Here is a 16183-nt window from a genome sequence, read left to right as displayed (position 1 = left end):
CGTCTTAGAAGCAAGGACGCCCCGTAGAAAAATATTGTTCGTCTTAAAAACTGTTTTTTTATAAATCAGCTTGGACCTGGCTCTAACCATAATGCGTATGAAACAGTAAGTCACAGTCTCATCAACTATAGCTGTCACTTTTATACGCCGGCCGCTAGATGGTGCTGTGGAAACTTTCTGCGCTCTGACTGTCATCTAGGTCCTCCAATTATTCACACCGTGCTGTGCAGTCGGTGTTTACGTTCCGGGTGGTCCCCTGTGACACACACAAAAGTTCCGGATACTTTATTCATATTTATGTTTGTGTTGTCTGACATGGCTTCCTCAGGCGGTGACGGGGCTTTGAGACCGTTGCAGAGAGCAATGAAATTAGCGAATAGAGCCATTCATCTGGACACCGGGAACCGGCACCGGGTGAGTCGGGAAGGGGCATTATATGCACAAGAGACTTAGAGGCTACAGAGCTGCTGCAAGTCCTGACATATGTGATCACTGTCCAGATCTATCCAAAGAAGATGGTTAGTGTCCTGCAGATAAAGCATTTACACAGCGGTCCTGTCACATAGCCTATCCCATGAGCTGCTGACAGCTTACATGTCCAATAGCATTGCTCTTTATGGGAATGGATTGAATACTTTGCTCTTTCCCATCCCTGGTTCAACTTGATGGACACAATGTCTTCTCTGTCAACCATACTAAATATAAGCATGAACAAGGTCTAGTACTGCACCAATCCAAAAGCAATTGTGGACCAAGCAATAAAAACCAAATCCAAAATATCATGTCAACTAAATCCTAAAACTATTGCATTTTATTAATAAATACATGAAACAACACAAATAAAGAAAAGGGGATGTGAAAATGGAGATACCACATGATAAAGGCCAAATGAGAAATGCAGGGGCATATAGATAGAAATATAGGACGATATTGGAGCAGGGTCTGTGAGAACCACTTATACATTAATAATCACAGTCTATCTAGTACAGCTTTGGGAAACAAGAGAAATAGAAAACAGAAATATATATGGTAACAATCAGTGATACAACTCAGATCCCATAAACTCAAAACATATACAGGCTTCGTCTAGAGGGTGTGCTAAAACCAAACTAAATATGTTACATGATTCATCTTGCTTATACCAAGAGCCTGGAAACCCCTATAGACCCCGGACATACCCCACAAGTGGACAGACTTGGGGTTATACTGCCGAATTGTACAATGGTCCCTTAAGACATAATGTTTTGATGGTTGGTTCTGGACCACTGTATCTAGAAACCAGACTTGACTTAAGTGAAGTGCATTCGCTGACAAGCAGCACCTCTCTACAGTATAGTGCAGCACTACATGTTCTGTACTTCTCTTTACCTGTACCAGGATGAGCTTCTCCTTTGGACACTCAGTGAGAGCAACTCTACATTATTTATTATTATGCTTACTTACATTATTTTTTTTCTGTGCACAGTATATGCTTTTAAGAACCCTGAAAAGCTCCGGTCACATCATATAATGTGATTTACAGCTTCCAGCAGCTCTTTTCCACTTTTAAGCATAAGGATTCATTTTATCTATATTAGTTATTGGATGATTTTTATATAATCTTCCTTGTAGTTATATATTTATTTTTTTGTCATTTGAGGGACTCCGAAATCAATGACTAGTTTCCCATAGAATTATGATCTGGATCACTTCACTTCTTGGCTTCCCCTCTTTTTATCCACCGAAATTCCTACCCTCATCATGAATAACTTTAACATCCTTATTGACACCCCTCACTCCCCAGCTGCCTCACAGTTTCTCTCAATAACCACTTCTTTTGGTCTTTCACAACGTTCTTCTTCCGCCACACATATAGGTGGAAACACGATTGATCTTGTCTTCCATCAACTCCTCACAGTTTCTAAATTTATTAACTCTTCTCTGCCGCTCTCTGATCATAACCTTCTATCTCTCACATCAGTGCTCTCTCCCCTTCAAAGAATACACCTACCCATCACACATATAGGAATTTACACCCAGCATCTCTCAGATACTCTACAGTCCTCTCTGTCTCCCATCTTCTCAATCTGATTACTAGTCACTATAATGAAACCCTTAAAAGTGCATTGGATGCAGTGGCTCCCCCCTCCACTTGAAAAGTTCGATGTAGGAGGCAGCAACCCTGGCATACACCACAGACACGTTTTCCTTACCAGTCCTGTAGGTGTGGTGAACGTCTGTGAAGAAAATTACGTACATCTGCAGATTTTCTCCACTTCAAATTTATGCTTAAAACATATAGTTTAGGCCTTTACCTCGCCAAACAAGTCTATTTCACTGCTCTCACCTCCTCTCTCCTGTAACCCTACAAGGCTCTTTGAAACTTTTTGCTCCGATCACGACCTAAGACTAACATCCTCTATTATCAGAATTTCCCACGCTCATATAAAAGACTTCTCCTGAGTTGCACCACTTCTCTGGAATACTCTATCCCGGACAATCAGATTAACTCACAATTTCTACAGCTTCAAGTTCAAACTAAAGACGCATCTTTTCAGACAGGCCTATCCCAATTACTAATGTAAACCCTTCCATATCATAATTAGAATCCCTAAAACAAACCCTCTCCTGTTCCCGCTTCCACATTACCCCACACGATATGATGCCGTTTCAGACTAACTTTATATGTCCAGGCACCATCTGCATGTTAAAGGACACGACTGGTGACGGCTCATACAGTTTTATTATAGTGTAATGACAGTAACCTCTATTACGCTGTATAAGCAATGCTACCTCTGATGCCGCCCCAGCTACCTCTTGTGTCACCCCCTCTGCCTCATAGATTGTAAGCTCTTTCCGGGCAGGGCCCTCAGTCCCATTGTGTGCAATGACTATTTCTTTGTAATGTATCTTTTGTCTGTACTTGAACCCTACAAATTGTACAGGGCTGCAGAATATATTGGTGCTATATAAATAAAATGTAATATTATTATTATTATTATTATGGCTGTACCTCTGTATTGGTCAGTACAGCTGGATAAGCAATTGGCTTGACTGAACATATCAGGGAAACAATGCAATGCTGTCTCATTCTGCAGGTATGTTATAGAGCAAATTGCTGTATTGGTTTGTGGGAAAAGATTCAGTTTAACTTGTGTGTTATTCATTAAGATGTCTGTACTTTGTTTACTGAGCTGACTGCTATCTCTGTATGGAATGAAGGGTGTCAGATTTCTTTTTATGCAAGGCACCACATTGTAATTTGGATAGCACCCAGCTGAGTGGTGTTGGATGCAAATAGAGAACCCTTTGAATAGTAAGGTGTTAACTATCTGGCTCAGCACTTGTCCTTTGACCCTTTAAGCCAATCAGTCAGGCGGGATAGTCTTTGCATATAATGGCCTGTTGACTATGCCAATGATAAAAAAACGAAAAAAAAAAAAAAACTGCTTGGTCAGAGCAGTGCTTTTAGTGGTCCTAGGAATTATAGTTATACACTCTGCTACCATAGCATACACACAGTTCAAGTATCCCATTTTAAGACACTAGAAGACAATGAATGTTGTATATGGTGATGTATTGTATAAAGATGTTACAACAGAAGAGCTCCAACAGGTTTCAGTCACTGCTCATAATGGATCGGATAGAAAATGTCTCCACACCCTCTGTTCATTTTACAGACTCCTCAGACTTGTATTTCTGCCTGTACTGTTTGGCAGCATTATATGTAATTCATGCTGTGAATTATTAACTGAAGCGCAAGGAAGGACAGATGTGATGAATACATGGTGACTGGTGCTTTAATGGACTTGACCTGTTTATAAAGCCCATTTACAAATACCCATTTAGAGAACTCTAAGTAAGGTCAATGCACATGGGTGACTGCCCGAACCCAGTTAGGAGAACATTTGCTGCCAGGTTCTAGGAGCGGGGTACCCCTTGTGATCACCTCTTGATCATGGAACTCTTCTAACTGAAATCAACTATGCAAATTAAAAAGGCCTTTAATGTAAGTTATGTGCTAGAAACATTCTACAATAATAAAGCAATACAATTTGGAAGCTCTTGTTTACAAGCAGCCATTGAGAAGTATCAGCGTATCCTAATTCATAATACAGATAAGCCATGGAAACATGCCAGTCCCTCTGTCCACATCATAAATGGAACATCTCCAGAAGGGTGATATTAGGGTTAAATAACATCACTTCATCACCAGATATGAAGACTGCAGCCCATATCTGACATGGAGGTGGGTAGAGGTGACATTAAGACATAAGTAATATGCTGCCAGCACTTTTGTAATATAGATGGTATATTAGGAAGCTCTATAGTAAGCCTATCAATGTTCATCACAATCTATTATTAAGAATGTTTTACTAAACTTCCATGGATTGCATTTGCTGTTACAGTTTTGCTCAATTAAAGGGGTTGTCCAGGCTAATTTTGTATTTATTTTTTTAATTAGGCTGGGGGTAGATAAAAACAAACAAACAAACAAACAAAAAAAACATACTCAACTTGCTCTGTTGCCTCCAGCCCCATGTGGTTCTGCAGGTCCATTGTTTACTTCCAGAGGAATTCCCCTCCAACATGACTACTGAGGCCAATCGGCACCCTCAGCATAAGGGACCTGGGACGTCACAGCCACCGAGGACTTCCAGAAAAGAAGACAGGACACCGGAGCATCTTCCTATTTACCATTGATCTATCCACAGAATTGATTTGGGATCCCAAATTGTCACCTGTGGCCCCAGTGCCTGTGGGCAGTTTGCCTTTTATGCTCACTTGGTGCTGACTTACATGTTTTGCTCTTAAAAGGGGAGAGCTTGCATTAAGGGTCTAAATTCTAGTAAGTATAGTATACATGCTCGCTGAATTATTGGGAGGTCAGCTGATCTGTTTACATGCTTATTGACTGTTTCCAATGGCAATCAATGTAACATCCATTCATTTTGGTCTAAACTTTCCAATACTTGCTTTCCACAGGATGCATATGTGGAGTACTTAAAGAGTGTGAGTTTCATTTCCCAAATCTTAGCTGAGGAAGCTGAGCAGAAAGGTATCAGTATTTTATTTTTTACATATGTTTAGTAGTGAATAGTTATAAGGATAGCTTGTCCTCCTTGTATGAGCTTATTCCTAGTTGATGATGTTATGAAAGAATCTAAATATAAGAGTTCACACTGCTTCCCTTGGAGCTGTTTTTGGGGCTTTGGAGTACCTTAAAATTCTCCTATTTAATTTTAATTCCTTTTTCGGTGCTATTTTTTAAGCCAGATTTCCTTTTCCGATTTCTAAATCATCACATAAACCCTTTAAAGAATACCTTCCGGTTCAGTCTTATTGGAAATGAACAGTTCAGCTGAATATAAGAAACTGTAATATATCTTCTCAGAGGAAAAGGCTATTTTCTGCAGTTATCAGCTCCTCTCCTGCCCCACAAATTGCTCATTTCACATATCTGTTATCACAATGAGGAAGGTTCAGCTCATTCATAGATCAGGTTACATGGTGGTCTATAGGAAGGGGAGGGGAGGGATTTGATTTGTTTTGGGTGAAAGAAGGAGAATCACAGTGAGTTAGAAGCTAGCAGAGAGGACCAAGCCACTGGAGAACATGGTAAGATTTCTTTCTCTGTTTTTTTTTCAGCAGGTCTTAGTAGGACCGAGGGGTATAGATGTCACTAAAGCTCTGGTGGGAGAGAGATCTTACTGTAATCTGCCCCAGGATGTCCCTGCTCCCTCCTCCATGGGATTGTATATACTGAAGTCTATCTTCAGTGAATATGAATTTTTCTAACTGAGCATTTTGCCAGGCTGGAGAGGAGCTGATAACAGGAGATAGGAATATTTTTCCTCTGATAAAATATATTACGTACTTTGTTACCTGAACTGTTCATTTACAAAAAAAATATTTGAAACTTACTGGAGGAAGAGAAGAGTCATATGAATGGACTCTACTTAGCAGGCCTATTAACCATCATTGTCATGCTCATCTTTCAGTATCAGTAAATGAAGGTCTAAACCCGGACTCCCAAAAGCTGCTAAAGTTGGCAGAACAGTGTCTGGAGAGGGCACGAACAACAGCTGACAAAATGGGTGAGTCCATTCTCTTTACAGCATTTGTGATTATTATCCTGGCAACTAAAAGGTTAATGGATTAATGGTTTTACATAAAGCATCAGAATTCACATTATTTTTAGACTCTGGAGGTTTGTTACAGTGTATTGTGAGCACAATCTGTTTTAAAGGGGTATTCCCATGAACATAATCATATGTATATTTGTAGATAAGCATTTTTGCAAATATAAGTAATTAAAAATTTTGCAAAGTTTTTCTTAGTGGTGAAAGTCTGTTTTCTTGATCAGTTGCCAATGGCTACAACCACAAATGCAGAAACCTTCTGTGGTCTGGGACTTGTCAGGAACTCAGCTATGATTTTCTTGCTGGGATATTGGCAGGGACACTACAAGCATCAGAAGATATATCGGCCACAATAAGGAAATCATGGTGTATGTTCTGACTTTAGAAAGTTTCTGCATTCATGGTCGTATCCACTGGAAACTGATCAAGACTGTGACCACAACATATTTAGAGAAAATCTTTAAAACTCTGCAAAATGTTTAATTATATTTGCAAAAATGTTTAACTTTTAATTAAACAAATTTAAAAATAATTATGTTCGTGGGAATACCCCTTTAAGTATCACCGTATTGAAGTCCATATTAATATACTTGATATATAATCTAGTTTAGAGAAGCAAACACACAGCTATTGTGTGTGTAGTGTGTTCTGATTTAATGGCCTGAAAAAGGTAGTTTAAAACATTGTATAGACGAAAAAACAGGTTAGACTAGTAAAATTAGCATAACTTGATTGGTTTTTGCATTTGGCTATTGAATAACGAACAAAAGAGGAGCCGCATATCATTATGGCTACCAGGGGGGAAAAGTGAGCTCTGGACTAAACAAAGATGAATGTAAAATGTCTACAGACATGACCTTGCAAGGAATCCAAAAATGGAGGATACACAAGGTCACATGCTCCACAGACCTATGAAGTGAGAGCTCATGCTGCCGCTACTGCTTGTTACGTAGCCTGCAATGATATAGTGTAACCAACCGGTAACAGGCTGCAAGAACACCACTAAGGGTATGTTCACACAGATTTTTGAAGGTGGATTTTGAGGATGAATCTGCTGGCATTTTTTTTTCTGCCTCTTATTCATTTCAATGGGATTTGCAGGCAAAATCTGCCAGAAGGTAGCTCATGATCCTTTTTTTTTTACCACTAGCTGAAAAAAATAATCAGCTAGAGGAAAACCTTTTCCTGGCTCCCACTGAAATAAATGAGAGAATTAGGAGACTTTTTTAAGATTCCGCCTCAAAAATCCACCTTCTATAAACTGTATGAACTTACTCTAAGTAACCTGAACACAACCGTGTGAGTGTGTCACTGGGTTGTGACCGAACAGCATGAATGGCACATGGATGACATCCATGTACTGCCCGTGCCTCCATGTTCCCATTTATTGAGGTTAGTGAGCACAGGATGTAAAATAAGTAGATATAGGACCTATCCTGAGTTTTGTTCGTAGCCCCATATATTGGACCACAACAATACACGGTCGTGTGTATGAGGCCATAGAAATGAATGGGTCAGTGTGTTAGCCGTGAAAAACACAGCTAGCACATTACCTAAAGCCGGTTGCAGATGACTGTGCTATAACCGGCCGGCCGTGAATTAAAATGTATGTGCACAGTCTGTGCTTTTTGGCTCCATTCATTAAATAAACAGGAGCCATAGAAGCAAAATAGGACCTGTTATATGTTTTGCGGCCTGGACTGACGGCCCGCACACGGGGCCATAAAATTCATGGTCTTGTGTTTGGGCCCATGGAGCAGAATGGGTCAGTGTGCCATCCGTGAAATACATGGATAACACACTAACCATGGCCAAGTTCGCCTGCAAGGGGCCTAAGACAGAATTGATATATAGGCTATGGGAGAAATTTCTAGTCGCAGTAGCCTTAGTAAACGTGGGCCTATGAATTTTAAACAATGATTTTTTTTATTTTTACTTTTTCTATTCATAGATGTCAAGGGGCTGATGGTTAAGAATTGTGTTATATGTTCATAATTGCGCATAATAATTATTCTGTGGATATTTTGTTATAGGTAATGCACAGTCAGCAGAAAATCCTCCTGCTGAAGTCCCCGATCCTCCATCACTGTTAAAGGTTCCAAGTACAACATCCATTTCTACTCCAAGTACCTCAGTGATATCCAAGGTGTCTGTCAGTCATCAGTATGGGCACCGTCGAACATGCTCAGATGAGGTTCAGAAGCTGAGAGGCTTTCCAACACCAGAGGTTTTCCAAATGTTGCGGACCGCTGAAGTCCAGAGCTCTAGAAAGTGCGTATCCTGACATGAAAATTGTTATCATTGAAATCATTGTAGGAGAACTCATTGAGTAATTGTTTTCTCTAACAACAGGGGGCTCACACCCTTAGAAGAGGCATCTATACAGAACCAGAAGCTCAGAGCAGCATATGAAGTGCGGCTGGCCCGACTGAACCCTAGACAGGCTGCTCAGAAAACTTCACTGGTGAGCGGAGTGACAAAGTATAAGCTGTAGACTAGAGGTGTACATCCCATAAGTCATATGGGGGGAGGGGGCTGCAGAACAATTTGTGCCCAATTTATAGATAAACAATTGAAAATCCCCTTTAATATTTTCTTTAAAGGGGGTTATCCAAGCAAAAATAGACAACCCTTTGAAAGTTTAATAAGCTGAGGGCAGTGAAAAAAAATGTATGCTCACCTGTCCCTGTTACTCCGGTGTCTTCCTGGGGGGTTAAAGTTGATGTATAATTTTTCATACCTACCTCAGTGTATATGCTCTATATGGATGTCTTAGAGAGGGGTGTTCCCACTCAGGACCTCTTTGTATGGGCCAGCTCCTGTTGTGGTGCACCTGGCCCATTAGGGGGCGTTCACACTTGCTTCCCTGTCCATCCACCATGTTTGCATCCTAATCCCCAGAGAAACTGGATAGGGGATGGCTTGCTGGCGGTCAGTTTTAAAACCCATTCAAATGAATGGGTATTTAAAGCTAACTACCAGCTAACTACTTTTTAAAGCTAACTACCAGCCTCTCCATGGTGAAACTTTTTTTTTTTTTTTTTTTTGCACAGACACAAAGTCGGACATGCAGGACTTGATAAATGTTCCCTTCCAACTGTCCCACAGTATTAAGTCCCTCTCCTGGTGTCCCAGTTTAAACTGGTGGAAACTAGAGGGGACACGAAACTGGAGCAGCTGGAGGGGGACATTAAACAGTGGGGGTAGTTGGAGGGGGACAATAAATTAATGGCAGCTGGAGTGGGACATGAAACTGGGGGTAACTAGAGTGGAACATGAAACTGGAGCAGCTGGAGGGGGACCTTAGCAGTGGGGGTAGTTGGAGGGGAACAATAAATTAATGGCAGATAAAGTGGGACATTAAACTGGAGGCAACTAGAGGGGGACATTAAACTCGGGCAGCTGGAAGTAGACATTAAACCATAGGGGTAGCTGGAGGGTGACCTTAAACTGGGGGCAACTAGAGGCAGACAGGTCTCCCTCCAGCTACCTTCACGGTTTAATGCCCCCTCCAGTTGTCCCCATTTTAATGTCCCCCAGTTTAAGTGCCCCCTTCATCTACCCCCAGTTTCATGTCCCCCCTCCATTTCTCCCCCAGTTTCATGCCCCCCCCCCCTCCATCTGCCATCTCTGCCCTAGTATAACATTTTCCTTCCATCTCTGCCCCTAGGTTATTGACTGACACACACACACACACACACACACACACACACACACACACACACACACACTTTCTCTCTCCACTCTGCATTTCACATCCCCCCCCTCCCCTCTCAGTACCTTAGGACACACACTACAAGTGTCTCCATCTTCTTGCACTGTCCTGCCGTCACTAAGACACGCCTCCCTATTCAAGCTACGCGGGCCGGATATGGCTCGCGGGCCGTACTTTGCCCAGGTCTGATCTGTGCAGTAGTCTGAAAGTCTAAATAAATAAATCCGAAAATTCAATCCAGAGGTAAAAATATCCAAACTATTACAGTGTCTCTATGTGATAGGAACAATTATTATAATGTTCTCTCAAATATCATATAAATGGGAGTGAAAATAGTAAGACAAAATAAAATGCAATAAGATAAAAGTTTCCATAGCATAGTACAAATTAAAACAAAACCTATGGCAAATATCTGGTATCTAATGAGCTTTTATTGAAGGTATATAGTCTGTGTGTGGGTGTATAGGAGCGAATAAACAGAGCGGTAAGTCTAGGTATCCATGTGAAGAAGTGGTGGGGGTTAAAGGTTGAGGATGGGATAGAGATGGATGGGGGGGCTGGACATAGGGCATGGGTGTGTGACAAGAACTGAGAATCTGTGTAAATAAGGAATATGGCATAAAATAAAGTAGTGTGATTTAAATAAGGCCATATTTAATAGGCACCTTCCCTAATTTAAAAAAAAAATGAACGTTCTCTCAAACACAGCAGTGAACAATAATCAGGTGAAAAGCTCTGAAGGAGAAAGAAATATACAGTATATATATAATATATATATATACACAATTTATATCATCCATGTTTAAAGACCAGGTAATGATGAGGTTCACAACAGCATCAAAATGTGGACTCTAATATGTCATTGATGACATTGGGGTTCAAGGTAAAAAGTTTATAGATCCAGTAGGACTCCCATGGTTCAGTACTGAAGGGGGATCTGTTCAATATGCGCAATTTACAGACTGTGGAAGTTACAGTCATGTCTGGTGGCAAATTTGGTCAGGCTGTGCTTTAGAAAGCCCTTGGACACATTCTCCCAGTGGATATTCATACTACTATGTAGGGGTTGAATAGTGCAGCCAACATATTGTAGCTTAAATGGACTTTGAAGTACATACGGTAGGTCACATAGTTACTGTTACAATTGAGAAAGGATTGGGTACCACTGATATAGAGGTTGTCCACAAAGTTTATACCAGATTCCAACCATGGGGGCACATCTAGTTTTTGCTCTACAAGTTCTGGAATTCTTAGTGGGATTTTTATTTCAGGCAAGAGTAGCTCTAAGGGGGGTAGATCTAGGCATATTCTTCTATACTTTTAATGTACTTAGCATTGTAGGCTTTGTAATAAAATCCTCTGTCAGTTGTAACAGTAACTATATGATCTATCTCCTTGAATGTCCATTTACGCTACAATATGTTTGCTGCACTATTCAACCACTGCATAATAGGATGAATACCCACCATGAAAATGTGTCCAAGGGCTTTCTAAACCACAGCCTGTCCAGTCATTTTGCCACCAAACATGACTGTAACTTCTGACATCTGTCAATAACACCTATTGAACACATCCTCCTTCATAGGTCTTTCACTTTTAATACATAGTTACATAGTAGATGAGATTGGATGAAAACATCAGTTTCTTCAAGTCCAACCTATAACCCTACAGTGTTAATCCAGGGGAAGGCAAAAAATCCCCATAAGTCTTATTCTAAATTACCCCATTTCAGGGGGAAAACTTCCTTCCTGACTGCAATCTGGCAGTATAAGACCCCGGATCAACATGTCCTTAAAATCTAGAGTCCATAACCCGTAATATTGTTCTCTTCAAGAAAGGCATCTAGGCCCTCTTTGAACTTGTTCAGTGAATTCACCATCACCACTTACCGGGACAGAGACCTCCATAGCCTCGCTGTTCTTACTGTGAAGAATCCCCTTCTATATTGCTGGTAAAACTTTCTCTCCTCCAGACGTAGTGGATGTCTTCTTGTCACGGTCACTGGCCTAGGAGTAAAAAATCATTAGAAAGTTAAAGATATTAACCAAGAGAGGACCTAATACTGAACCCTGTGGCACCCCACTGGTGACTGTGACCCAGTCTGAATATTTATCATTAACAAGTACCCTCTGTTTCCGATCAGTGAGCCAGATTTGAGCCCAAATGTATAAATGTTTTCCCCCCAGTCCCAACATTCTCATTTTGCATATCAATGTTTTATGTGGTGCTGTATTAAAAGCCTTTAAAAAGTCCAGATACATCACGTCTACTGCATCACCCATATCCAGATACACCCCATTTACTGCATCACCCATGTCCAGGTACACCGCGTCCACTGCATCACCCATGTCCAGGTACACCGCGTCCACTGCATCACCCATGTCCAGGTACACCGCGTCCACTGCATCACCCATGTCCAGGTACACCGCGTCCACTGCATCACCCATGTCCAGGTACACCGCGTCCACTGCATCACCCATGTCCAGGTACACCGCGTCCACTGCATCACCCATGTCCAGGTACACCGCGTCCACTGCATCACCCATGTCCAGGTACACCGCGTCCACTGCATCACCCATGTCCAGGTACACCGCGTCCACTGCATCACCCATGTCCAGGTACACCGCGTCCACTGCATCACCCATGTCCAGGTACACCGCGTCCACTGCATCACCCATGTCCAGGTACACCGCGTCCACTGCATCACCCATGTCCAGGTACACCGCGTCCACTGCATCACCCATGTCCAGGTACACCGCGTCCACTGCATCACCCATGTCCAGGTACACCGCGTCCACTGCATCACCCATGTCCAGGTACACCGCGTCCACTGCATCACCCATGTCCAGGTACACCGCGTCCACTGCATCACCCATGTCCAGGTACACCGCGTCCACTGCAACACCCATGTCCAGGTACACCGCGTCCACTGCAACACTCATGTCCAGGTACACCGCGTCCACTGCATCACCCATGTCCAGGTACACCGCGTCCACTGCATCACCCATTATCAGATACACCATGAAAGCACACATACCCCATAGACTATAATGCGGTCCATGTGGGGTTTTTTTTTCCATGCAGTGTCCACATAAATCATGCGGGGAGAGAAAAGTACTTCATGCGGCACTTTTCTCTCCATGTGATTTGCCCATTTTGCAGTTTCGGCTGATTCACAACAATCGGACACGAGGCCCCTTACCCTTTTTTCCTCCTACTTTCCCCTGCACAGCTTTGCACCTGATCAGTAAGTGGTGACATGTGCTGTTCATTGCTGTGATTGAGGGATCAGCCATGTTTTACATAGGGAGGTGCCTTGTGAATACAACCTTATTTAAACGCCCTGCTAACAGCTCACCTCTTTTCTTTGCTAGAAACACACTGCTTCACAGGGTGAGCTAAAGTTTCCTCTAGCTTTATGCCATGTTCCTTATTTACTTAGGCTCTCACTTTGACTCCCACTCATGCCCTGAGTCCAGCTTCCCACCACCTCTCCAGAATTCCTTTGCTCGATTCTACCACTTCTTTACATACATTCTTGTGTATGCATTTAAGTGCTATGCTTTTATATAGTATCCTGCCTTCCAGCTTTTTTGTGTTTTTTTCTCTGCTTCAGCTGCGAACCTTTATTTTATGGGGATGTGTGAATACAGTTTTATTTATTCACCCCATACACCCATCCAATTGCATACATAACTGCAATACCAACTTATATTTACCATATTTTACGTTCTATCTCCAGCCTCTGTTAGCCATGACCGGACCAGCCCACCAGCACATCCTAGTCCAATGCTGGCTAACCTTTTGAGCGCTGGATGTCAAAATTTGTAAAAAAAAAAAAAAAAAAATATATATATATATATATATATATATATATATATATATATATATATATATATATAATACCAATAAGAAGCAAGCGATCAAAAGCCGCCCCCTCCTGATACAGAAGCTAAGTGGCATATGAGGCACCAAAACTAACAGCATTGATTGTTCAGGGAATGGTGGAGGCTAGAGGAAAACATTTAATATTGCCAGAATTGGTGGAGAAGCGCCTATTAAATGTATAGAGGTGGACTTGTTGGAGGTGGTGGGAATAAAATGGCTACATTAACTGAAAAATGTAAAACGTTATAGACCTTGTTAAGTGACGACGTAAAAATATGATTTAGTCATTAAGGTCTGAAAGAGGATTTTTAATCCTGTTCTGTCTTATAGACTCTCTCACTCCAGAGACAGATGATGGAGAACCTGGTAATAGCCAAGGCCAGAGAAGAGACTGTATCCTTCACATTAACGCATATTCTGGGAAGGAGGATACTTTAGGCCTGTGCAGTGTCTTTGTTTTAATTTATCATTTATTGATATTTTAAGGTATGCAAAATTAAAGAATTCCTTAACAGTGGCTCACAGCTGAATAGGAAAGCAGAAGAACGCAAGATGCGACTAGAGGAAGAATCCAACAGGTATAGCAGAAAGTCTTTTACCTGTGGTGTCCATTGTTCACTGTACTTTTCTTTCATGGCGCTCTTTTTTTTTTTCTGCAGACGGTTCTCCAAAAACAAGCAGATGACCCCGGCTGAAGAAGAGCAGAAAGCGCTATACACGTCCATACTAGAATATGAACAGGACTATGTGAGTAGAAACAGCCAATAGATGAGTTTATAGGGTTCTCTGTAAACTCAATTGAGGGCAGATAAAAAGTGGAGGTGTTGCCTAGAACAACCAAATCATGAGGTCCGTGCGTAACAGCTCAATGTTGTAAGGCATTTGTATGACAATGTATTAAAGGCAGAGCTCCCATGTTGCAGAAACACAGATTTTGCTGCAGGGAAATACAAAGAAAACACTTCTTCCTTTTGCTCCATCCACACCTGGTCTTGGCTCAAAAACGCAGAAAAATCTACAACAACAAAAAAAACCTTGCGTTTCCACAACATGGACCTTAAGGCTAAGGCCCAACATTGCGGAAATCACAGGGTTTTTTTTTGTTTTGTTTTTTTGAGCCAAGGCCAACAATGGCTACAAAAAAGGAATATGAAATATATAGGAAGTTCTTATAACTCTCCCCTCTGCTTAATCCAGTCCTGGATTTGGCTCACAAAACTGCAACAAAATCTGCAACCAAAAAAGCTGCGCTTCTGCAACGTGGGACTTTAGCTTAAAGTTTGTGGTTTTTTTTTTTTTTTTTTTTTTTTTTACAAAGGAGACTTTAGCAAACATGTTAAAAAATATACCAAGGGGATCAGTGAAATGGGACCCTACCTAAAATCCTAAAACACTGACTAAGATGCTGTGGAAAACTGCAACACTTCTGTGGCAAGCAGTAAAAAGTGAAACTGTAATTTCTGCTTATAAGGAGGGAATGCTCTGTAACCTCCCTCTTGTGTTTGCATGTAGTTGAGATGATTTTCATACTTATTTAGCTGTCTTTGCACCTCACAAGCAGCTGGGAAGCCTGGAAGGTCTTGTTCTTCTGCCTCCCCTACTTATTCTCCAACTCTCACATAACTGATAAGTCTACTCTATGGACATGCATGTGGAGTAGTGTGGAGTCAGTGATGTCACACAGACGGTATAGCAGCAGGGGAGGGAACATGCAGAAACTTCTGGCACCCTGCTCTGTAAATCCAATCAGGGCTCCTGCATATAAACATTGATAATAAAAGCTTATCTATTGCAAGGAATGCCCTGGTAAGCTTTGTTATTAATTGTTCCCAGTAGGTGCCCCGAAGCCAAGAAGGTTGGGTATCACTGCCCTAAATAATAGTCTGGTTCTCTGTAAACAGCCCGGTCACTTCAATTCTCACTGGCCATTAGTTTTGAGTGATCGCTATGGGCAAAAGAACATTTATATTCCTAGATAGTTTTGTTGTATCTGTATTTCTACATCTGTTTAAAGGGAGCCTGTCACCAGGCAATGAAAATTCTTGTCTCCTTTACAGAGATTGATTTATTATAGAATATGCAAATACACAGTCTGGAGCATTAAAGGTGGCTCCATTGGTCTAAACTACTGTGTCCCACACTGCTCTAATACCTTCAACCTGTATACACAGGGTCAGGCGAGATTTTAGCATGGCTCCCTGTGACTTGAAGGATGAGGGCATATCGTAGATTTGTCAAGAATAGCAATTTGTAAAACTGGAATTGCCCTTGGTGCTCCAGAATACTCATTAGTATTACATATTGTGAAATAACATCTCTGATAAAACATATTACAAAATTTATTATATTCACCTAAATTGTTAATTTACAAAAATATTCAAAGTGACTATTTCTTATAAAGGTATTCACCTAGACATTGTTGTGTGATTTTTATTTAATTATTTATTTTTTCAACTGT

General features: G+C 41.3%; 1 protein-coding gene across 2 annotated transcripts in view; it reads left to right on the top strand.

The window, feature by feature from the left end:
- The first annotated feature begins 283 nt into the window (after positions 1-283).
- The window catches only part of VPS9D1 (VPS9 domain containing 1), a 29358-nt gene continuing 13458 nt past the window's right edge, over positions 284-16183 (top strand). The window contains exons 1-8 of one of the 2 annotated variants that reach the window (XM_075281938.1): positions 284-414; positions 4966-5038; positions 5988-6077; positions 8156-8393; positions 8475-8586; positions 14056-14118; positions 14251-14303; positions 14385-14472. In XM_075281938.1, coding sequence (XP_075138039.1) covers positions 298-414; positions 4966-5038; positions 5988-6077; positions 8156-8393; positions 8475-8586; positions 14056-14118; positions 14251-14303; positions 14385-14472 — 834 coding nt within the window. In that variant the 5' untranslated portion in view covers positions 284-297. Of the gene's footprint in view, positions 415-4965; positions 5039-5981; positions 6078-8155; positions 8394-8474; positions 8587-14055; positions 14119-14250; positions 14304-14384; positions 14473-16183 lie in introns of both variants that reach the window. The other variant, XM_075281937.1, reaches the window with a different exon arrangement.

The sequence above is a fragment of the Leptodactylus fuscus genome, chromosome 7 (assembly GCF_031893055.1).
Source record: "Leptodactylus fuscus isolate aLepFus1 chromosome 7, aLepFus1.hap2, whole genome shotgun sequence".
NCBI classification, from domain to species: domain Eukaryota; kingdom Metazoa; phylum Chordata; class Amphibia; order Anura; family Leptodactylidae; genus Leptodactylus; species Leptodactylus fuscus.
Note: the sequence above shows the minus strand (reverse complement) of the source record. Positions and strands in the feature narration are given on the sequence as shown.